Here is a 23,776-nt window from a genome sequence, read left to right as displayed (position 1 = left end):
GTAACTAAGGAACTGAAATTTTTCATTTACATTAAAATGAAATAAAAAAAGTAGTAGCCACAGGTGGCAAGTGGCTACCATATTGGACATAGCTTTGTTTCTAAGTACATCGCTCAAGTTTTTTGCAGAATCTTCTAGAAACCTCTCCTGTGTGCTCCAAACAAAACACGCTCCTGTCTTTGTTCCCCAGCCCTGCTGTATTTTAGAGTGAGCTGGCTAACTTTCCAGAACCCTGCAGCCTGGGCAATACAGGGACCTTGGAGTTCTGCTCCAAACATGTGTGTGAGCCCACCAAATGCCAAGCAGCACAAACACTGAGTGACATTTTCAGAACTATTAATATTTCATCGGAAATGATCACTTTTCCTTTAAATACACTATTTTCAAAGGTTTTCCTACAGTCTTAACTATAATTTTACTCAGTCTATGTCCTTGGAATTTTCCCCAAAGGAACACATTTTCAATTTTATAATGAAAATCAAAGGGGAATGAAGCTCAGATTTCAAAATTTAGTCAACATTTCCAGGAACTTGGGCCTTCTGTAAAGAGCAAGGTTGTATATTGGGCACCTACGGTATATGCCCAGCACTTTCTATACAGCTTATCATTAATTTATCCAACACACATTGATTGAGTGCCTACAACGTGCCATAAGTGTGATCTTTATAATAATTGATTAACACCATTTTACAGAAAAGAACTTCTCATCCCCTGTTTCATCTCCAGTGTTACCTCCTCAGAGAGGTCTGCCTGGGCCATCTCAAGCTTCCGCTGTTCCTCTCCCCATTGCCTGGCTTTGTTGGTGAGTTTTCGTTTAGACCAGTGGTTCTCAACCTTGGCTACACATTAGAATCACCTGGGAATCTTTTTAAAATCCTGATTTCTGGGCCCCATCCCCTGGAAATTCTGTTTCTTTGTTATGGGGTGGGGCTACAACATGAGTAACAAAGAAACAGAATTTCCGGAGGATGAGGCCCAGAAATGAGGATTTTAAAAAGATTCCCAGGTGATTCTAATGTGCAGCCAAGGTTGAGAACCACTGGTTTAGAGTCTGTAATTACTGCTACTTTATTTGCTTGGTGAGTTTGTGATGTATCTCCCTGCACTACAATATAGGCTCCAGGAGAGCAGGGACAACACCAGTTTTGTTCACCTTCAGGCTTCCTAAGTGCCCAGCAACTCACCTGGACAGAGCAAGGGCTGCATCAAGATTTGGGAAATGAATGAGTGAGGATGGGAGAAGTGAAGAAAGTTGGTAGAGTCACACAGGTAGGAGGAAATACCAGCGTCAGGACTCAAACCTCCACCCACAGACTGCCATCTTCTCTATTCCCATCCATCCTTACTGCACACCCCCTTGCTCTTCCCTTGCTGGGGAAATACCGAAGGCACAACCTCTGGCTCCTGGGGCCAAAGACCCCAGGCAGGAAGAGGTGCAGTGTCATTTCTGAGTTTAGCCCCTTCTGAGAGGGGAGGAGGCCATTGAGCAGCAAACATAACATAGCGCTTCTCTCTGCACCTCTGTCCAGTCCCCTGGCCCCCTCTCCCACCGGCCCACCGCCCACCTACCCCTGGAACCTGAACGCAGCGCAGAGGAAATGGTCTAGCTCTGAGGCTGAGAGTGCGGGGCGGGGGCGGGGGGGCGGGGGGGGGGGCTGGGCTTGAATCCCAGCTCCTCCCTTACGGTGAGCCTCGGACACACCCCCTTTTTTACTTTGAGACTCGGTTTTCTCAAAGGTAGAACTATAAAAAGCAATGGTACTAACGTCATGAGCTTGTTTTGATTGACTATGACAATACAGAAAGCCCAGCGCTTGGCACACAGTAAGCGCCAATACAAATGGCAGAGGAAAGCGCTCTGGGGTCCTCTGGGCGCCCATTCACCCCCATCCCGCCTGCCACGCCGAACCCGGGCGCCCCGCGCACCCAGCCGTTGCGTCTGAACCCGCAGAGGAGTTCCAGCGCCGGACGGGAAGGGAAGGGAAGGGTGTGGGAGCCACCGCAGGCAGGACCGCTCCCTTTCAAGGCGTGGCCGCGGGGCGTGGCAGGTGCCTGCTGGGGGCGCTGGCGGGGACGGGCTGTGGGCTCTGGGCGCTTTCCTGCCGGGCGCCGGAGAGGGGCCAGGCGGGGGGAGTGGGGCGAGCGAGGCGGGGCTGGGGCGGCGGGGAGAGGCCGTTGGCCCTCGGGGTGCGCGGGGATCCCTGGGAAGGCCCCTGCGAGAGCCCAGTGGAGGGCTCCTGCCCTCCAGGTGCCTAGCACAGTGCCAGGCCCTCACCCAGTCATCCCCAGGTTTATCGGGTGAGAATGGGCTGAGCCCCAGGCGCTGCAAGGTGTCACAGGTGTGTGGCAACGGGACGCGCCAGGGATTCTGGGAGAGGCCTCCCTCCCCCTCCACCTGTTCCCAGATGTCATTCTGCCCACCCAGGCACCTGGTTCCTGAGCTCAGGGGGATTCCAAGGTTACTAAGCTACTGGTTTTTGTTGACTTTTAAATTTTTTCTTCTCAGGGACAGGGGGAGAGGGACAAAGGTCAGAAAAGAGCAAATAAAAACAAATCAAAATAAGCTCCCCCTCCCCCCAAAAAAGCTGATCTCCATCCACCACTGGCACACAAATCAGATCGGAGGCCTCTGAACAGAGTCACCTTGCTGGAGCGACAGCCAGACAGAACTGAACTGCTTCTGCTCCATCCTCATCTCCCTCTCTGGTGAATGAAGGGCGGTGGTGGATGGTCGCCCTGTCTGCGAGCCCTGGGTGGACAAAGGGGCTTCCGGAAAGACAGGAGGAGGATGGCCAGTGGAAATGGGCTCCCTTCGTCCTCGACCCTGATGGCCAAGCGCCCCTCCGCCCTGGGCCCATTCCCCAGATACATCTGGATCCACCAGGATACACCCCAAGACAGCCTAGACAAGACCTGCCATGAAATCTGGAAGAGAGTTCAGGGCTTGCCCGAGGCCTTGCAGCCCCTGACCTTGAAGGAGCAGCTCTCTGCCCCCGTGGTTGGGACTCCGACAGACAACGGGCTCAGCTTCCGAGAAGAGTGAGTGTCCCCCTACATGGCTGGCACCAGGGGAGGAGGGAGGAACCCAGGTCAGACCTTCTGGGGGTATGTTCTGGCCCATTCTTCATTCTGCTAAACCCTAAGGGCTGTATGTTTTACATCCCCTCCCTCGTGGTCCCTTTAGAAGAAGAGTTAACGAGGGGCCTGAAGTTACCTGGGTGAAGGGCCAGGCCAAGGCTCTCTCTGTTGCCTCTTCACCAGCCTCCTGAGGGGCTCGTTCTCCTCCTAAAGGCATAGACAACCAGAGGTGAATCTGAGGACCTTGGAAAACCATCTGGGCCAGGACCTAGGGTTAGATGTCCATGGCTTTCCCCAAAGGCAACTAGCAGATCCCTTCCCCCCCCTTCCACCTCCAAAGACTAGGCATTGGCACAGATGCGTCTGGTGGTTTTAAACCACATCTGGAATTCCCTAATACAGGGAGCAGCTGTCCCATTCAGACTCCACAGAAGCTGCTGCAAGAGCGCACATCAAAATATTTACTGGGAAGGCATTGCCGTATTCAGAGGACATAATAGAAAATTAAAGTGTGGGGAGATGGCTGGAAATAGCCCGCTTCCTGGATGGGAAATCCCGTGTCTGGGAAACACAGAGCTAGATGTTTCTCCACCAGGGCAAAAGTTGAGCAGATATCGTTGGGGATGGATACTCACAAGGAGAGGAAGGGGGGACCTCCTCTAGAAAAGCCAGTGAACTGCTGAGCACTTGTTCAATGCTTTGCATCTTCAAAGGGGGCCGCAAACATTAATTAATCCTCCGGAGCCCCTATGAGACAGGTATTAGTGTCCCCATTTTACAGATGGATTAAGTGTTAATAATTAAGTGCTAATTAAAGACTAAGTGATAATTAAGTGTTGTCTGTTCCAACACATGCTCCAGCTCAGTTCAGAGCTGCTCTGAAGTGGGGGAACCATTCAGGCAATTATCTGCTGCATCTGGTCTCAGGGATTTCTAGGCGAGAGCTAAGAAGAAAGAATGTGTAACTACCACCCAGGCCGGCACTACCTGCCGCCCCTTTTTGGGCTGCAGACAAAGGTGCAGGCACTTTGGCGGCTATTGCTTTCCCTGTCCTGTGCTCAGCAGGATGTGGCTGGGATGGGAATGGCTTGACTGCCGCCAACATTTTGCTATCCAGCCCTAGAGTGAGTGGTACTGAACCCCTCTCCCCTGCCCATTGCCATCTGCTCTGGGACAGGGTCTTGGCAGGGGAGCCACGGGGCTGTGGTCAGGCTCTCAAAGGCCAAGGAGCTGATGGTCCACTTGGTGAACCAGGGTCAGTGGCAATTTCCAGTAGATGGCACCTTCTCTGCCAGGTCACACCTAGTTAATGGAGACAGACTCTCTTTCCAGTCTGCACTTGGCCTAAAAGTGAACTGACTCACCTTTGGCCAGTTGCTTAATTCCATTTGGCCTTGTTTTTCTCATCTGCAAATTGAGGATGATATGCCCTGCCTTGTCCACCTCAGAGCTGATAATGAGGATCAAATGTGATGGGAGACAGGAGACTGAACACTGCATTATACAAATGAAGTTGTCCTTAAATGTAATTCCCAGGATTGGGTTTTGTTGTTGTTGGTTTCAATCTCAGGTTTTCACACTATGTTCCTAGACCCTAGGGTGCTGTAAGGGTCATCCTGGGGTCAAGTGGCCTGGTGGCTGGGCCCTAATCCCCCATTCAGCCCGAGCTGTTCTGCTTTTATAGCTTTTACTTTACTGGAGTTCCGAGTAAAGACTGCATTTGAAAAAAAGGGTTCTGTTACTGAGAAAAGAGCTGGGAAATCACTGACTTAGGCGACTAAAGGATATAATCGTGTAGATATCAACCAAGCAGAACACAATGAGCTATTCTTGAAAGAAAGGCAGCTGAGATGGTGGAGTCAGATAACTGGTTTCAGATCGTATTGCAGCCCCAGATCCAGCTGTGGGGTTGGTCTAGGGTTGGTCTAATTTATGCGAGTTTCAGTTTCCTCATCTGCCAAATGGAGATGATTTCTATGCACTTCATAGCATTGTTGGGCTGATTAAATGGGATACTTAAACATTCTTGGTAATAACTAGGATTTGCAAAAATTCCTTGTAATGATGATGCTGTTGATTCCTTCAAGCCCTACAATTATTATACGGTGTAGGTACTATTTTAAATACTCCCTCTTTTTACTTTTTATTATGCAAATCTTCAAACTATCAAATAGAATAGTATAGTGAATGTCTGTGTGTCTGTCACTGAGCTTCATTATCAAATTTGTGCCACTCTGGTTTCAATTTCTCCTTCCCCTGTTTTGAAATGAAATCCTTTTTACACATGAGGTAACAGGTTTGGAGAGGTTAATGTCTTTGGCCAAGGCCCTACAGTTAGGAAGTGGTGGCGTTTCAGAAAGCAAACCCTCTGAGCCATTACACAATGGTATTGGCTACCTTCCCCTAGAAATCGAGGCATCTTTTCGGATAGTCAAAATATTTGGCAGTGTCATATTTGAATGTTCATGTATAGATAACCGATTTCAAATCCAGGGAGCTGTCCAGAGTATTTTAGTCTGGCTTCACACCCTCAAGACCCCTCTCAGCTAACCTTCCTGTTGCTTAATTTGTAGGCCTGATTTCGGTGATGTTTTCTGCTATGGGCCAGCTAGATACATACGTTCTAGCACTCTTGTTAGCCAGAAATTTTTTTCTGGACTGTGTCTCTATATATTTTAGAAACATAAATACCTCGAGTTTGAAAAGGACTGTGGAGTCCATCTTTTGCTGATTGAGTCCCTCTTCAAAATCCTTGCCAAGTGGTTATCCACTTATACACTTTCTCAGGTGGGGAGCTCACCACTTTATAAAGTAGCCCGTCCTTTGTTATGGACCCCACTTTCTTCTTGTACTGAAATCTGTCTCTATCAGACTAATATCCATTGATCTGGATTCTGCTTTTAGGGCTCCAGACCAAGTCTATCCCCTATTTCTCTCAATAGCCCTTTAGATGTTAAAAGATACCAACAATACTTCTCCTAGGATTTCTGGTTTCTACAAGCTGAACTTCTCTGGTTTTCTAAGTTTCCCGTCACGTGCCAGCCTGGTCAGTTTCCTATGCATACAGCTGGTCCTGTGGCTGTGCAGCACCAGAACCAGGTATGGTCCAATCTGTGCTGATTGGATCCTCCCTGTTAACATTCTGTTATCATGGTAATGGCGATGAATGCCAGACTTGTTTTTCTCCCCAAGTGGACTTCACTGTGTGGGCACATTTTGAGTTTATTCATTCAATTATTTATTCAACAAATATTTACTAAGCATCTACTATGTGCCTGGCACAGTGCTAAGAGCTAATGGGATAGAAACTGGCTTCCTACAGCTTCCATTCAAGTAGGGGAAAGAAAGTTATCAGAAGACTAGGAAGTTATCAGAAGACTAGGATAACTTCAGATGTGAAAAGAACTGGTGTTCTAGTTGGAGGAAACCAATATAAACAAGTAAAACTAACCCAGATATTTTCAGATAGCAATGAGTGCCCTGAGAGAAATAAAACCGAGTAAAGTACTAGGGACAGCATCTTTAATGGGGTGGTCAGGGAAGGACTCGCTAGAAGACGTGGTCATTTGAGCAGAGACCTGGATACCCAGAAGGAGCCAACAAGTGAAGATCTGGGGGAGGATGTCCAGGCAGAAAGAAGAGCAATTGTGAAGACTCTGAGGTGGGAGTGGCTTGGAGAGGAACAGCATGGCTAGGGCGTATGGAGTGATAGACATGGGACAAGGCGGTATCTGAGGCAGGCAGGCAAAGTCTTAGAAAGCCTGGAAGATCACTGTAGGGAGTTTATAGTTGATTCTCCATGTTATGGACACCCTTTGGAGGTTTTAGGGTAGGAGGTGCAATTTGATCAGATTCACTAATTTTTAAATATCTCTCCAGCTGCTGCATGGAGAGGGTTTGCAGGCATGTGAGACAGGAAGTTGGGAGACCTCTGGGAAGATGCAGCAATAGTCTAGGTGAGGCGGGTGGCAGTGCCTGGTCAGAGAGATGGTAGTGGGGATGGTGAAAGTGCGGGATTCAGTGGGTATTTTTGAGAGGAGCCAACAGACCTGCTGATGGTTTGGGGCACACAAATGGGGACATGAGTCTTAACTTGAGGGTTTGGACTTGAGCCTAGTTGGATGGTGGTGCCATTTATGGAGGTGGAGAAGAAACAGGAAGAAATCAGCTTTTGGGGAGAAATCAATAGTTCTGTCTAGTGTCAATTAAACTCCAGAACTGTGTTCAGTTATCTTTTTTTTAAATATATCTTATTGATTTTTTACAGAGAAGAAGGGAGAGGGATAGAGATTTAGAAGCATCGATGAGAAACATCGATCAGCTGCCTCCTGTACACTCCCTACTGGGGATGTGCCCACAACCCAGGTACATGCCCTTGACCGGAATCAAACCTGGGACCTTTGAGTCCGCAGGTCAATGCTCTATCCACTGAGCCAAACCAGTTAGGGCAGTTATCTTTTAGTTAGTCTTAAATTTGGGCTTAGAGCGGTGGTTCTCAACCTTCTGGCCCTTTAAATACAGTTCCTCATGTTGTGACCCAACCATAAAATTATTTTCATTGCTACTTCATAACTGTAATGTTGCTACTGTTATGAATCATAATGTAAATATCTGATATGCAGGATGATCTTAGGCAACCCCTGTGAAAGGGTCGTTCGACTGCCAAAGGGGTCGCGACCCACAGGTTGAGAACCACTGGCTTAAAGAATTGTGGCCAGCCACGCACTGACTTGTATCCTAGGATTACTTACTTATTCATTCGTTCCCCTCATTGCAACAACTGCACAGCTTCAGTTGGAGGCTTAGGGTATGCTGTTGACTCCATTGCTCTCACTGGGATGTGGCATTTGTTCGTTCCATCATTTATGGATTCATTCAACAAGCACTCACAGTTGCCTTCTCAGTGCCAGGGAACAAACCAATTCTTGATGCTCCTGTTATTTAAACAATTGCATGTGTCTTGTTTTTCTAGAAAAGTTGCTTGGAATATGTCCACACGTTCATTTATTACTATTATTATTTTAAAAAGCTGGTGATGGGAGTGATAAGGACAAGACTCACAATTGGAAACTCAGACTGATGTCCTAGAATAGAAGTCAGCCCCGAGTCCAATGCTCCAGGCTCGTGTTTTCTCCCCTTGTGGGAACAAACACCTCTCTGACAATCGGAGGAAAGCTGCTCTAGACCTTGTGCCTGAAGCACCTTCTCAGACCCCTTGACATTTTGTAAATGACTTCAGAGACCCCCTGCGACCCAGGTCGGACCCTTTTCTCTTGGAACCAATACTTAAGTGCCTTCTTCCCCTGAGCTTCCCAGGGCTGAGTCTCAGCCTCTGCTGTGACCCCAATCACACTGACATTGCCACATCCCCCTCCTGGTTGACAAGTGAATTATGAATGTAATGGTGCTGGCAGACAGAGGTCCAGGGCCCTCCGGCCCTTCCCTCCTTCAGTCTCCTCACACATCCTGCAGTCAACTTCTTTTTTTTAAAGTTTATATTGATTTTTAGAGAGAGGAAGGGATAGAGAGGGATAGAGAGATAGAAGCATCGATGAGAGAGAAACATTGACCGGCTGCCTCCGGCACACCCCCTACTGGGGATGAGCCACAATCTGGCAGGGAATCAAACTGGTGACCTCCTGGTTCCTGGGTCAACGCTCAACCACAGAGCCACACTGGCTGGGCTGCAGTTGCCTTCTTGACTTCTGGTCTCCCTGCTTATCTCTCTTCTGCCATCATTACAACATCTCATCTTGCTGTGTCTGGTTTCTTTTCCTCTTGGATGTCCTTCCCCCGGTGGCAGCTTCATCTTCCTAAAGCACATCAACAGTGCAGGTCAGGCATCTTCCATGGCTCATTCACTGTCTTCTGAGTCCCTTGACCTGGTTTCAAGGGTCTCAGTAGTTGGCCCTACCTACATCTTTAGATGAACATCTTGCTGCTCTTCTCCACTCCCTATAACCAAGACGAGCTACCAGCAGGTGCACATCTTCTTGCCTTTGCTCAAGTCATTTCACCTCCAGGAATGCCTTGCATCCATATCTCTGTCTATTAAAACCCTACCCATCCTTAAAGCCCTAGAATAAGTGTGTCACCCTCTGAAATTTCCACTGCTCATCCCATTCAGCATGTTTTCTTCCTCCCTCTTCCATGTTCCCCTTTTGACTTTAAGTAAACAATTACATTCCTTCTCTTTCCTAAGGGTTTAAAGGTGATAAGAATATCAATATCAGACAATAGTAAAATACAGAGACCAGTGGATTTGAATCCTAGCATACTTCCTAGTCGTAAGCAAGTCACTCAAACTTTCTGTGCCCCACTTTCCTCATCTGAAAAATGGAAAAAGTCATGTGACCACCTTAAAAGATTATTGTGGAGGTTAATAAAATAAGGTATGTAAAGCTCACATAGCACCTGGCATAACATAAGGACTCATCATCACCATCAGCATCATCATATCAGCATCATCAGCATCAGCATCATCATATCAGCATCAGCATCATTACCATCAGCAGCATCACCATCAGCATTAGTAGCAGCAGCATCACTATTAGCGTCATCACCATCAGCATCATCACCATCAGCATCATCACCATCATTATTGTTATTATCAATGATAAAATGACGGGATTAAGTAATTAAAAATAGTATGGGGAAAGGAGATTTCTATACCCGAAAATCTAAGCAAAGGAAAAGTACTCAGCTGAGGATAACATTTTGCTGTGAGATTCTTGGCAGCGAGGTCAAACAGGGAACATAGCAGTTGATTTCCATAACTCATATTATCTAATAAGAGAAAGCAGGGAGGCAGGGAGGCTCATCAGGAGAGAAAAAGTGGAGGGGTCTTTATATGAGGAGGATGGAATAGAAGGCTCGGTTTAGAACCAGCTCTCAGGTTTACCATTGGCCAGAGGGGAGAACACAACATCTCATTTGGATTTGTTGGTGCATTTCTGGCATGGGATTCCTGATAAGGTGGTCCCCTGGCACAAACTGTATGCTGACTGTGGCAACAACACTTCTCCCCCTACTTGACCAGGGCTCCATAAGGGCAAGGGCAGTGTCTTACTCATCTTTGTCTCCCCAGCACCCCGCTGAGTTCCTGGCATTTGATGACTATGCAGTGTATATGAATGAATGAGGAAGTGAATGATGGATGAACCATAAAAATGCCGCTGCAAGGAGGGTGAGTGAGGCCCAGAGGTGGCCAGGATCCAAGCAAGAGTCACGATCATCAGAGGAAGCATTGAGTGACATAGGGACAGAATATCAATAAGCCAAGACATTGCAGGGTTCCCCCCCTCTTTCTGCCTTAAGGTGCAAAGAAGGAAAGTCATGTTTTCTTGAGCACCTGCTATGTGCCAGGCTCTGCATTTTAATTTTCTGTTTATCTCATTGTCTTAGCAACACCTGTCAGTAGATGGGCCATAGCACTCCCCTTTTACAGATGAGGAAGCTGAGGCTCAGAGGAGTTAGGCAATTTGCCCAGAGTCATCCAGCTCAAATGGCAGCAGAGCAGGAAGAGGAACCTGCTGGCTCTAAGGCCAGGGCTCTTTCTCAGACACCAGGAGACCTTTACAATAGCCCATGCGTGTCTGCTTAGCACTAGGAACCATGAGCGGTGAAAGGAAGATGAATCGTGATTAACGTCCCATGTCCCGTGTCCCCCTTTTTAATTTAATTTTATGGTTTCGGGACTTGTGCGGCAGGTTGTGGGAGCCTGCAGAGATGGGCCACCAGTGGTTTGGATTAATCCCCTTTTTAATATCTTTGTTGCAACGTTATTTCCAATTCAGCTCCCAAGTCACATTAAAAAAATACCTCTTCCTTAGGGTAAGCCTTCTCTTATTAAACAGATTCAAATGAAAAGTTTTAAAGATAATTTGAACAATAAGAATCACTCTGTAGCTCCCAGCCGAAGCTCCTTTATTGCCGTATTTATTCCGCAGTATTTCCTGTCTCATTCCCCAGCTCACTGAATCCTTCATCCCCCCCAACCCTTTCAGTCCTTGGCCCAACTCAGACCTGAGTCCTGTGTTCTCAACTTCTCCTTTCCCCTCCTGCGGGGGGAGGGTCGGGTCGGGGGGAAGAGGTGGGGTGGGAGGTGTCTCACCTCCACCTGCCAATCAGGGAGGAGCTAGAAAGTGAAAGGAAATTTGCACCAGGCTTGGTGCCTCCCTGTACATCATCTGCATCAGAATGCAGATTCCTGGGCCCCGTTCTGCACCAACCAAACTGCCATTTTCCCCACAAGGGCCCAGGAATCTGCATTTGGAACAAGCACTACAGGTGATTCCCGTGCACATGCATAGAAAGTTCTCTGTTACTTTAGGGGTCAAAGATGATGGAACCTCAGGCGTAACAGGGACATAGCTTGGAGAAGGTGGTGCTCCAAAGAAAAGCATGTGGGAAGGAGACTGACCTTTACTGAATTCCAAGTGTGTGCCAGAGACGTTGTAAAAAATGACTCAACTCTATAAAGGCTCTGCTAAGAAATGAGATGAACTCAAATTCCAGGCTTGGTGTTCAGGCAGCTGACGGATTTCACAGTGTCACCTCCTTTCACCCCAGCCTGGGTGGTGTCCCCTTCCATCCCGGTGGAGTTTCAGAGCCTTCCCCAACTTTCCACCCCTAGCCATCCTGGCCCTGGGCTGTGAAGGGTCAGCAGGGCTCCAAGCCTGCAGCCCAGAGTGGCTCTCCGGCACCACCAGGTCTCTCTCTCAGTAGGAGCTGCTAACATTTGCATAGCGCTGCTGCTGTTTACCAAGCGCTTTCACATTCATCATTTCACTTAATCCTCACTGCAGCCAGGAGAGTGGAGGAGGAGCTCTCTGAAGGACCTCCGCCCAGCTCCCCTGCCCCCCACTGGAGAGGTCCCTGCAGACAGAGCTCAGTGGGTTTCCAGGTACCTTTGGGACACAGGTGTGTAGGCCCAGGATGGCAGCTAAATCTGCAGCTTCTCTCAACTGTCCCTCCACCCTCAAAATGAAAAAACTCGGCCCAGGCCCCTCAGTTAGTTAGAGAGGCAGAATCCATCCTTTCCCCTGGCCCCTTTCTTCCTGCTGTTTTTTTTTACAAGTGCGCACACATGGGTGTATATGTATAGTGTACTTGGCTGTGCTATGTGTGTCCATTTGTATGCATGTCTGCAACATGTGTGTGTGCATGGCTGTGGTGTGTATACACATGGCTGTGTGTGCATGCATGGATATGGTATATGTTCATGAGTGTGCTGTGTGTGCATGGGTGTGCTGTGTGTGCATGTGCATATGGGCATGGTATGTATGTTTGTGCTGCTGTGCTGTATGTGCATGCATGTATGTGGTGTATGTTCACAAGTGTGCTGTGCTATGTGTGTGCATGGGTGTGGAGTGTGTACAGGGAGGGAAACCCAGGGCAGTTCAATGAACCCTCCTTCCGGAGGAGAGGGAAGATGGAGGAAGGTAGCTTTGACATGGATGGCCATGTTCCTTCCCTCAACAGTGGGCAGGGGCCACCCTGGGTGCTGTGACATATGCACCAGGGGAATGTCCATCAGCCCAGGGCAAGTGAGGGTGGGGCTCTCTGGGGGCTGGTGCCAGGCTGGATGCTGGAGCCTCTGCCTCCATGATGAAAGCCTCTGCTTGTCTGAGGCCCTTTGGTGCCTCTTTGTCACCCCCATGCACAGCCATGGCTCCTTCAAGTCCCTGCATTGGCCCTACCTGCCCACCAAGTCCTGCCTTCTGCTGCCTCATCCTCCTTGTTTCTGGCTGGCTCCTAGCCTTTGGCCCTCCTGCAACTGAGATTCAGAGAAGGGAAGTGAATTGAGGTCACCTATCGGAAAGGACAGAGCTGGGGTTTGAATGCAGGTCTCCTGGCTGCCCAGGCCTTGCTCTCTCTCCCACTTCTGTTTTGGAAAGTATAGGGTCGGGGCTAAGAGTAGTGGCTTGGAGCCGTGAGGACTTGCTCCCAACTCTGCTCCAGCACTTACTCTCTTGGGGGAACTTGAATTTGTTGTTCAATTCCTGAGCCTCAGTTTCCTCTTTCTAAATTGGGGAGGAAGATGTTACCTACTCCTCATGGTTGCTCTGGAGTCTAACAGCGGGCACCTAGCAGACACAGCACAGGCCCTGGCTCAGGTTCAGTCCCTTCCCATCATGCCTCTGGGCTACTATTGGGAAGAGACCAGAGCCTGACACTTCCCTGCTGAGATCTCCTCAGTGGCTTTCCTGTTCCTGTAGAATAAAAACTTGGAGCATCACTCTAAGACCTGACAGGCTCTGACTGCTGCCATCTATAACCACACCTCTTGTGACCTCCCCACTTTCCAATTTATGTACCCCACCCACTTGAGCATAGTTCCATCAGTGCACCAAGCTCTTGCTTACCATGTGATCCTCACACATGCTGTTCCCTGTATCTGGAAAGCTCTTCCTTGCTTTTTTTTTTTTTTTTAACCTGGTTAAATGCTTATTATTCATTAGGCCCCCGCTGAAATGACATTTCCTCAGAGAGCCCTTTCTGCTGTCCTAACTGAGGGGTGTACCCCTGGTATTCTCACACATAGCGCTTCACTTTGGTTTCCAGGGTAGCCTCATGGGTAAGAGAGCAGCATCTGGGCAAGATTGCCTCAATGTACACATTGTCCCTTCTTAATTCTGTGATCTTGGGAAAACTCTCTTCTTCATTTTTAAAACTGGGATGGTTATGTCTCCCTGTATCAGTTAGCTTTTGGTACTTAATAGACTGCCCCAAAGCTTCGTGGCTCAAAACAACCACTGTCGACTCAGCTCACGTTTCTGAAGTTCAGCAGTCTGGGCTGGGTTCAGCCAGGTAGTTCTTCTGGTGGGGACTGGGCATGGCTGGGCACGGAGAATGCTCACCCAACGTCTGCAGCTCAGTTGGGTCTGGCCAACTATTGGGGTTCACCTCTGGGGGATGTTTCATTCTCCAGCAGGCTCTCCTGGGCTTGTTCAGCGGCATGTAGTCGAGTCCCAAAAGAAATAAGAGGCGGAGTCCTAATGAATCAAGATGGGAGGGAATTACCAAAGAACCTGGATACAGGATGCCAAAGGTGTGATGAAATGGGCCATGGTTGTCGTCAGTACACACTAGCCCCCCGGGGCCTGTTGTGGGGACTAAAATGAGAGTTTTGCATGGCAAGTGCTTAGCACAGTGCCTGGCTGTTAGCACTCCAGACAGGCTAACACTGCTTCCTATTTTATGAACTAGGGCCTGATGCAGCTTAAGGTCTGACCCCCACGGAGGGGAGGGGATTTGAATCCAGTGTCTGCCTCTCTCTAGAGACACAGCTCATAGCCAATATGCTCATAGCCACGCAGATGTGTCAGGAAGTCAGAATCTCACCCAGTCAGGGGGTGAGTCTGTGGACGGGCTGCCCTCCCAGCCCAGGTCTGTGCTGGACCCAGCGCCCGTCTCACGCCTCCCTCTTCCACCAGCCACGTTGCCTGGGCACGGGGCCTGGGTCCCCTGTTTGTGGATGGTCTGAAATGCTATAGCGAGAAGAAAATATTTGTTTTGCTGTCCTCTTCCAGCACTAACAATTTTCTGCTTGCATTTTTCTGTTGTTTGGCTCAGCTGAATAGCAGTTTTCGTCTTTGCTCTGTGTTATCATGTACACAGAACTGCTGTCGGGGAGCTAACAGCATGCTTGCTTAGTCATTATTCTGGGAAGGGGTGCCAGCCAGTCAATAGCCTTTATTTTTGTATAGCTCTGTACACTGCAAATGCAGGAATAATGCACAGCATCCGCAGACAGAGCCGCCGTCAGACACCTATCATTTCTGGAGGCGGGCAAAGCAGAGGTGGTGGCAGCAGCTGGAGCCACTGCACCGAGTGTGACTCTTGCTTCCTCTGTCAGCGCCCAGGAGCTGGGTTAACCTTCCTGAATGATTCACTGTGATAGTCTGTGGCAGATTTTATGGTTTTTTCCCAACTCAAAGGAGAAAGCAAATAGCACGGGAGAAGTGCCAACATCGGCAAAACTTCTTAGGAAGAGAGAAGAAAAGATAGATTCCAGAAATGCAGGCAAGCAGGCTTGGTGTGGAACCCAGCAAAGTTGGAAGGAGAATGAAGTCTTTTTGTGAGCCCCAAGGTGGTGGCTAGGGGGCGGGTTCTGTGTGGGATCAGCCAGGGGCCTGCCTTACCGAGGTTGGGGGGTCTTAGGACTAGACCTATCAGGGTAGTTAGTGAACTGTTCACAGAGATGGCCAGAGGTGGGACATGGACAGAAAGACAGAAAATGGAATCAAAGCCAGACAGGTTGCAACCCATGCAAGGACGTAGACAGCCTTTGGCAACGGAGCTCCTGATTCCAAGAGCTCCAAGAAATGGACAAATGTAATGACAAGTTCATGAGCTTCTTCATTCATTTATTCAACAAATACTGAGCTGAAGTTATGTGCCAGGCACTGTGCTAGTCCCCCAGGCCTCTGTGGTGAAGATAAGACAATCTCTGCCCACAGAGAAGATATATTGTTGAGTGGAGTAAAGGCATAAAAAAGATACTGTATGATGGTGATAAATGCTAAGAGGAAAATAACCTGATGGAGTAGAGAAAGCCTAGTAAGACTGGGCAGGGGTGTGGGAGGAGGTAATAACTCTTTTACAAATGGGATAGGAAAGGTTCATTTGAGAGTGAAACTTGAACTAAGGCATGAATGATGAGAAGGAGCCAGTCAAGGGATGTTCTGGCATTCCACAGGACATGCAAAGGCATGTCAAGAAATATCTATAAGGCCAGAGTGGCCGGAAGAAGGGGGAATCGAAGTGGGAGGGGGCGATGGGGTCACTTCGTGTGGTGCCCTGGATTTTACTCTGTGTGTCATGAGAATCCACAGGAGGGTTTAAATGGCGGAATGGTTTGGTTTGAGTTCTGGGAATGTCCTAGCTCTTAGGATATGTACTTTTCTAGAACAAACAAGAACAAAGGAATCTCGTTTTCATGGGGGTGGAGGGGACAGGTCAGGAGACCCTCCATCAGGGATCTGTAACTGCACTAAATCTCCACTGTAGGGAGGTGTTGGACAAAGGCTGCCTTGGAGAAGTGGAGATGGGATGGTGGTGACTGGATTGATTGACTTATTCCCTCCAAGTGTTGATCCAGGATTACTGTCAGGCTGCGGGCAGGGTCTCTAGCAGTGTCCCTAAGGCTCAGCCCTGGAGTGTGTCCCTTTCAACATTTTCATTCACAAGTTGGCGGGAGACCCAGAAGAGGTGCTCATCAGACATGCAGCTGACAGGGAGCTGTGAGGGACAGCTAATGCCACGGATGACAGGCTCAGGATTCACCGCAATGATCCTCCACAGGCTGGAGTGATGGGATGAGCCCCAGCGATATCCCCGACTGCATTCACGACTATAGCCCATGTTCATTCTGGTTGGTTGTCAGCTGCAGGTAGTGATATGTGAGTCACTGTGTGCCCCATGTGTGTGCACATCAGGTGGGGAAACGAAGCCCAGCCTGGAGCAGGGGCTGGGAGACCTCGCTGGGTACCATCCCTGGAGAGGAAGCAGGCCGGGTGGGAGGAGGTGGTGATGGCAGCCAGACCCACTGGCATCCCCACACCAGCCTCTTTACTTTCTTGGTGACAAGGACCTCAGCCTCTTTCAGGCTCACTTTTTCCATCTGTAAAATGGGGATGATACTGTCTATTGCCCAGGGGTGTGGAGAGGATTAAATTTGAGCATATGGATGGATACCTGGTTTCCTGCCTGTAGTAAGTCTAATTTAGAAAATATATTGATATATAGCTTGCTTTGTAAGGTGTTTTGTTTGTTTTTTGTGGGTTTTTTTTTGGTTGGGGGGCGGGGAGACTGATCCTTCAATTGTCTGGTTTCTGTGACTTGAGACTCATCGGTTCCCTTTGAGGATGAGGATGAGGATGAAGAGGAAGGAGTGGGATCTAAAACTTAGGACCATAGATTGGCAACCTCTTTATTCCAGTTGTCCCCGTAGACACAGAGAGAGAGTGAGGCCTACTTATAGGCTAAGTCTAGACTTGAGAGGGAGGAAAGAAAGGGAGTAGGAGAGGGGACAGTGAAGAGGGAGAGAAGAGAGGATGGAGTGGAGAGGAGAGTGATACCCCACACCAGCCTTGCTGGCCTCCAGTGCTTCCAGGCCAGCCCCCTCCAGCTAAGACTCTCAGCCAGTATGCTGGCTGCGTACCAAGCACGGTATCAGTGCTGAGCTCACACATGGATACCTCAGCAAGTTCTCATACCGCCTATGGGGGTGGGTGCTGCAGGTCTCAGACTCACCTTACAGGGGCTCCCTGAGGTTCTAGGGTCTGACATGAATCAGGCACAGGAGTGGTGCCTGATTCCGATCCAGGTCTGTCTGGCTGGAGTCTGCCCTTTCCTGGCACTGCTCCCTGCCTCCTGACCTGGGGAGGCTACATGCAGAAGGCACGGCTATCTCAGGTGTTGAAATAGCAACACATTCCTGTGTCGTTAGCTCCTCCACATGCACCCAAGTGCCCTGGCCACACAGCCCCTTCCACAGGAGCCCTGAGCCTCATCCGAACCTGGCAACCAGGGGCTTAATGCCCAGCACAGCAGGAAGCCGCTGGGACTATAGCCCATGTCCATTCTGGCTGGTTGTCAGCTGCAGTGTAGTGATATGTGAGTCACTGTGTGCCCCATGTGTGTGCATATCAAACACACATAGGTATGTGTCTGTGTGCACGTGTGAGTGTGCATGTGCTCATACACAAAGAGCATTACTGGGAAGGCTGGATTTGATTCTATAGTCACTGTTTGTGGGACTCGCCAGGCCCTTAGAATGGGTTGGCAGGAGCATGTACCAGGCCTCCCCAGCTGCAAAGTTCCACTCGTGAGATACTTTAGCTTTCCCCTCTGATCTCTTCTTTGCCATCTTTACCACCTTCTCTCAGGGCCAGCGCACTGAGCAGTTTCCAGAATGCTCTGTGTAGACCACCTCATCTCCCCTTCTCGGGAGCCCATTGAGATGGTCTTAAACTGGGTGGTGGTGATTCTCCTGGGAGTGCCAGGGAGGGAGGTGTCCCCTTGTGAAGGATGCTGGTGGGGCATGCTGGGCCATGAGCCAGGCCAGCAGGATTGCCACCCTCTCCCACACCTGGAGAGAGCCAGCAACAGGAGCCTAGAGTCCATGGGACCATCAAGCCCCATCGGGTTGGTGCGGGACATTAAGGGTCCAGCTGGGGGCCAGGGTCTGAGGTGCAGGTGGAGGCCCGTGTGTAGATACAGGGAGATACTTGTGAATCTGTGCAGGGACCAACCATCTGCTGGTGCTCTTCGGAAGTGGGGCCGGCTCCAGAGGCCTCGATCTGGGCAAAGGGCCATGCCAGCCAGGGTGGACCACTGGGCCACAGTGTGGAATCCAGGATTCAGGTGCTCAGCCAGGCTGAACAGGTGTAGACATACTAGCTGACACTGTGTCACCCGTACTCTGTGCCAGACACTGTCCACAGTGCTTTGCACGTCTATGATATTCCTGGAAACCAGATCAGGAAACAAGGCTACAAAGATACTGAGCAGACTGCTCAGGGTCACACAGTGGGGAAGTGACAGAGCCCGGTGTGAGGTCCATCTGTCCTCTCCACAGTCCCTTCTCTCACTCTGACACTCTGCAGCCAGTCCTCAGGACTTTCCAGGGCTCAGCCTCAGCCCTCTGAGCCCATGCTCAGAGCCGTTGGATCATCCCTGGCCCTTTTGTTGCTATCGTTTTTGCTTCAGGTCCTGGGCATGCCTGAATAGGGAGGAGGGAGGGATGAAATGAAATAAAAGCTCAGCTCAGCCCAGCTGGCGTGGCTCAGTGGTTGAGCATCAACCTAAGAACCAGGAGATCAGGGTTCAGTTCCCTGTCAGGGCACATGCCGGGGTTGTAGGCTGGATCCCCAGTGTGGAGTGTGCAGGAGACAGCTAATCAATGATTCTCTCATCACTGATGTTTCTCTCTCTCTCTCTCTCTCTCTCTCTCTCTCTCTCTCTCTCTCTCTCTCTCTCTCTCCCTTCCTCTCTGAAATCAATATATATATATGAAGCTCAGCTCACTTAGCAAGTAGTAGTATTGGGAGAGGACTGCAGTGTCCCGATTCCCAGAACCACACTTGGTGCTGGGCCTGCTGGTGTGGTGTAGGGACCTCTTGGGAGTCCCAAGAAAGCAATCGGTTCCCCTTACCTTCTCCATCTGCTCTCCCTGGGGCCCGGCCCTGCAGCAGAGCCACCCTTCCCCAGCAGGCACTGAGGCTCCTGTCTTTCTGACCTGTTTGCAGGGCTCTGGAGTTCAGCAGTGACAAGGACGAGATCTCCCTGTTGGTGGAGCAGGAGTTCTTGAACCTGACCAAAGAGCACCTCATCCTGGTCACGGAAAGCTCAAGGGAGCTGGAGGCTGCTGGCTCCCCGGAGGGGCCCGGACAGCCCCCTCCGGGCCTTCTCACGCCTCCTCTGGTGGTAGGCAGCAGGGAGCGCCCGCGAGCCTCTGTCATTGCCGGTGACAAGCTGCTGGAGCCGAAGGTGGCCGTGTCCATTATCGGCAGCAGGCAGGACTGCGATTCTGCCATGACCACGGTCACGGGCATCCTGCGTGCTGCCAAAGTCAAGCGTGCCAAGGGGATAGAGGACGGGGGCCCCAGCCTGGGTGCCTCCAACTCAGAGATCAGCAAGCTCCTGGCCCAGTTCCCACTAAAGTCCAAAGAGACCTCGAAGGCCCCCGACAAAAAGGTGGTACTGGAGGAGACGCGTGTCATCAAGGATTTCCTGCAGAACAGCATGTTCAGCGGCCCCCTCCACAGGGAGCCCATGGGGCTGGGCCCCTTCCTGCTGCTGCCACCTTCACCGCCTCCTGCACCCACTGACAAGCTCCTTGAGCTCCCCGTTCAGAAGAGGCAGCTCCCAGTGTTTGCCAAGATCTGCTCCAAGCCTGAGGTGGACCCCGACGTGGAGGGGCACCACTTGATGGGTGAGTGGGGCTGAAAGCAGGGCTGGCAGGTGGGCCTGTAAGGAGGAGAAACTCACCAGAAAGCCAATTAGGCTGCAGCAGTGCATGCGGCATCTTCGTGCAGAGTAGGACGGACGAGGTGGCCTCTCTGGTGGGTGCAGCGTTTTCAGTGTCCATGTGCCCCCGGGCTGGGTGCCCGTGTACAGGGCACAGCTGATTCCAGCGTGCTTTGAGAAGAGGGACAGGCACATTTGGCACCTGACTCATTTGGAGTCCACCGGGTGTTCAGGGTACGTTGAAAGAAGCACTTACCCAGCTGAGTCCTGGGTGGAGCTGCAGAATGGGGACTTTAAGCCAGACAGGGGAGAGGTTTGATTGGCAGCTGGCGTTATTTGGCTTCTAATGGAGGTGCCTGTTCTGACAATGAGGTCTGGTCCTCTCTCTGGGGCAGGGGGTGAATATGTAAATTCTCCAGGTACAGTTGAGACCATTGACCCTGGAATTTGTTCCCAGCACCTCCACGGCCTTCGCAAAGTGCATTTCCACCCCCTAACTGAGGAGTCAGCCTTCCCAGGAGATGCAGCCACCCCCCAAGTTTCCCCGTCCCACTCGCAGGTTCTACAGATTGTGCCTGTTCTAATTCAGCCATTCAGATTGGGTGGCTCCAAGAAGGCAGACTGGTGCTGGGGCACCTGCCTATAGTCAGCTGTCGCTAGGAGTAAGCCAAAAGGAAAGTTATCCCTATTCCGTGAGCATGAAAGGATAACTGAGATATACCTGAACCAGGAGGCCCAGATCCATGTTCCTAAGGAAATAGCAAGATGGTCACACTGGAGGACATGCTGTGTGCTGGATGGAGCATTGTTGGAAGGCCAAGGAATCACAGCTGCGCACAGCAAGCTGGCCTCCAGGTCTTGGGCAGGCCTCTAGGAGCCAGGGGGCTCTTTGGGGACTCTGGGCAGAATGTGTGAGAAGATGAGCCCTGCCTGGAGAAGGGGCTTTTCTCCCACCCCCCTTCTCCAGGAGGCATGCATGGCTATCTCTCTACCCGCCCTCCCCAACATTTATGTGTGTCTGTGTGCACAAATGTATGGGCAAAGGTGTGAGTGCATTGGGTAGAGCCGTGGTCGGCAAACCGCGGCTTGTGAGCCACATGCGGCTCTTTGGCCCCTTGAGTGTGGTTCTTCCACAAAATACCACGTGCAGGCACGCACATACAGTGCGATTGAAACTTCGTGGCCCATGCACAGAAGTCGGTTTTCGGCCTGGGCGAGTCTGTTTTGAAGTGGCGTTAGGAGAAGTGGGGGGTATCGGTCGGTCAGGTGACAGGAGACACGGTGCAGGGTCGACCTCAGCGAACATACCTCAGTCAGATTGAGGACGTTTTCAGCAAAGGCCAGCTTAGGAGTACCCTAATTAAGTTAATAACAATGCACCTACCTATATAGTTTAAGTTTAAAAAATTTGGCTCTCAAAAGAAATTTCAATCATTGTGCTGTTGACATTTGGCTGTGTTGACTAATGAGTTTGCGGACCACTGGGTTAGAGGAAATGCAGGTGTGGCTGCATCTGAGTGTGTATGTGTTTGTGAGTGTGTTCGTCCTGTGTGTGGAGTTTCATAGATGCAAATGAGTCAAAGGAGTGACAGGCAGAAAGGTGTGTGTGTCTGGGTACACAGACGCTGGAAGGGGAGTTTTGGAGATGAGTGAGCAGCAAGCATGTTTAAGGCGACCGAAGGTGTGTGAGAGAGACTGCAGGTGTGTGGCTCTCTGGGGACAGGGCTATTATTATTAGTAGGTATTGTTATTTCAGTGCACTAGCTGGGGGCTAAACTCAGCAACCAGAGAAACTCTTGGAAGGGACTCTAGGGACATGTTTTGCTAAAAATGTCATTTTTCTCCTAAATTGGCTCAGGCTAGAGCAGCTCTCTCCTTTGCTATGATGGCTCTAGGAGGACATGCCCAGTCCTGCCCAGACTTAGCCCTGAGGTCATTGGGCTGGAAAGAAGTGGGGGAGCAAGAGCTGGGGGGATCCAATCCACTCCCAACACTGGACACAAGTTCCCCTGATATCGTAGCTGCTGAAATGATCCAAGGTGCCTGCTGTGTATCCAGCACCATTTCCCAGCCATGCTTCATGTAGACCGGACCCCCAGGCTGGGGAAGGAGTGAAGGATGCTGGGATGGCCAAGGCCCCTCCCCTGCTTCAACCAAGCAATGGCTTCTTAATTTGGTTTAAAGAAAGAGTCCCATTTCCAAAAAGGAAGTACAGGTGAAGACCATCGCTGCGGAGGGTCCTGTCATGGTCCGGACAGTGTCCTTGCACTGGGGAGCTCTGGTTCTATTTGGAGAGAGACCTGAGCCTGGCACAGACCACATCCTGTGACTCACTCCATCTCCCCGATGACTCCTTGCCTTGGCCTGCAGTCACCCATTGTCTGCCATGCCCTCCTCCTCATGCCCCTGGACGTAAGGCCTGGCTGAAGAAACGCTTCCTTCTGGAAGCCCTCTGACCCTCTCAGACAGAGGCATCCTCAGCCACCCCTCCTCTCCCACTGTGTCCCTCTGTCACCTCACGGTCCCCATCTGCCTTGTCCCGGAGCTATTTCTGGGTCTGTCTCTCTCTCCCTCCTTGTTGTGAGCTCCTGCAGGGCCGAGGCTGGCTCTGACTCATCACAGTGTCCCCAGTACTCAGGTCAGGGCCTGGTGCTGATGAGTGAGCTGAATCACCTGTGAGCATCAAAGCAGGACCAGCGTCCATGATGAGGGGCCAGACTGTGGCTTAGGCCACGTGTCTGTGGGAACTGGTGTCTCCTCCACTAAGCCAGATGCTCCCAGTAGGCAAGAACTGTGTCCACGTCAGCTCTTACCTAGAACCTGACACTATGGAGGGTTGGAAGGAAGGAAGGGAGGGAAAAATGAGGAAGGGTGGAAAGAAAATAGATAAAAAGGAAAGGAGGGAAGAGGGGAGGGAGGGAGGAAGGAAGGAGTTCATGAGAATTGAAGACCAGAGTGGGCAGTGGGCAGTGAAGGCATCAGGATGTTGTGATTGGATTTGGCTGGGAGAGAGACACCAGAGTGGTCTGAGCCTGAGGTGTGTGTATGGAGGATCCATCACTTAGTCTAAAGAAGGTGCACTCTACCCCCCCCCCCCCCCCCCGCTTTACCTAGCACTTGGCCTACTAGAATCATTGACTCAGTTTCCTTCCTCCTGCAGAACAAAACTCAGGCACCAAGGAGCCAACCAAGGGTCGAGAGAGCCTCTTTCTCAGTCAGTGGCCCCAGAGCCAAAAGGACATCTGTGCTGAAGAAAGTAGCAGTGACTCCGGGGGCTCCATGTCCATTGCCCTACCAGCCAAGAAGTCTGCGTGGTCCCCGGAGAAGACCCTGTTCTATGAGTTCCTTGGGGCCACCAAGAACCCAGGCGGGCAGCTGAGGCTGCGCAGCAAAGAGGTGGATGGGCTGGAGCTGAAATGTAAGCCGAACCTGCCCAGAGAAAGTCAGTGGAAGGGAGGTCAGGAACCCTCACAGGCCCTGGGAGTGGCTCTGCCATTCAATGGCTGTTATATCCCCGGGCAAGTCACTGTCTTTCTCTGGGTGTCAGTTTCTAAACCTATAAAATAGGGGAGATGACTTTCTCCCTATGTCCCTTATCTGGAATACAATCGCTAGAGAAATGCTGTTGGCTTTGAGGGGTTACATGGGTGTTATTGGGGGTCAGTTCGAACACTTAGGTCAGACCTGACTAAGTATATCCCCTCAAGTTGCCCAAAACAAA

The 23,776-nt window shown here is 50.5% G+C and overlaps 1 protein-coding gene across 1 annotated transcript in view; it reads left to right on the top strand.

The window, feature by feature from the left end:
- Positions 1-2,710: 2,710 nt before the first annotated feature.
- LOC308517048 (uncharacterized protein C1orf94) overlaps positions 2,711-23,776 on the top strand; it is a gene marked incomplete at its 5' end in the record, with an annotated part of 37,513 nt that continues 16,447 nt past the window's right edge. Inside the window, 3 exons of the mRNA XM_081088108.1 lie at positions 2,711-3,039; positions 19,335-20,020; positions 23,216-23,473. Of these exons, the coding sequence (XP_080944234.1) occupies positions 2,711-3,039; positions 19,335-20,020; positions 23,216-23,473 (1,273 nt within the window). The remainder of the gene's footprint in view (positions 3,040-19,334; positions 20,021-23,215; positions 23,474-23,776) is intronic.

Source organism: Myotis nattereri (assembly GCF_964212035.1).
Source record: "Myotis nattereri genome assembly, chromosome: 3".
Taxonomy (NCBI): domain Eukaryota; kingdom Metazoa; phylum Chordata; class Mammalia; order Chiroptera; family Vespertilionidae; genus Myotis; species Myotis nattereri.
The sequence above is the reverse complement of the archived record's forward strand: the minus strand, read 5'-3'. Positions and strand labels throughout refer to the sequence as shown.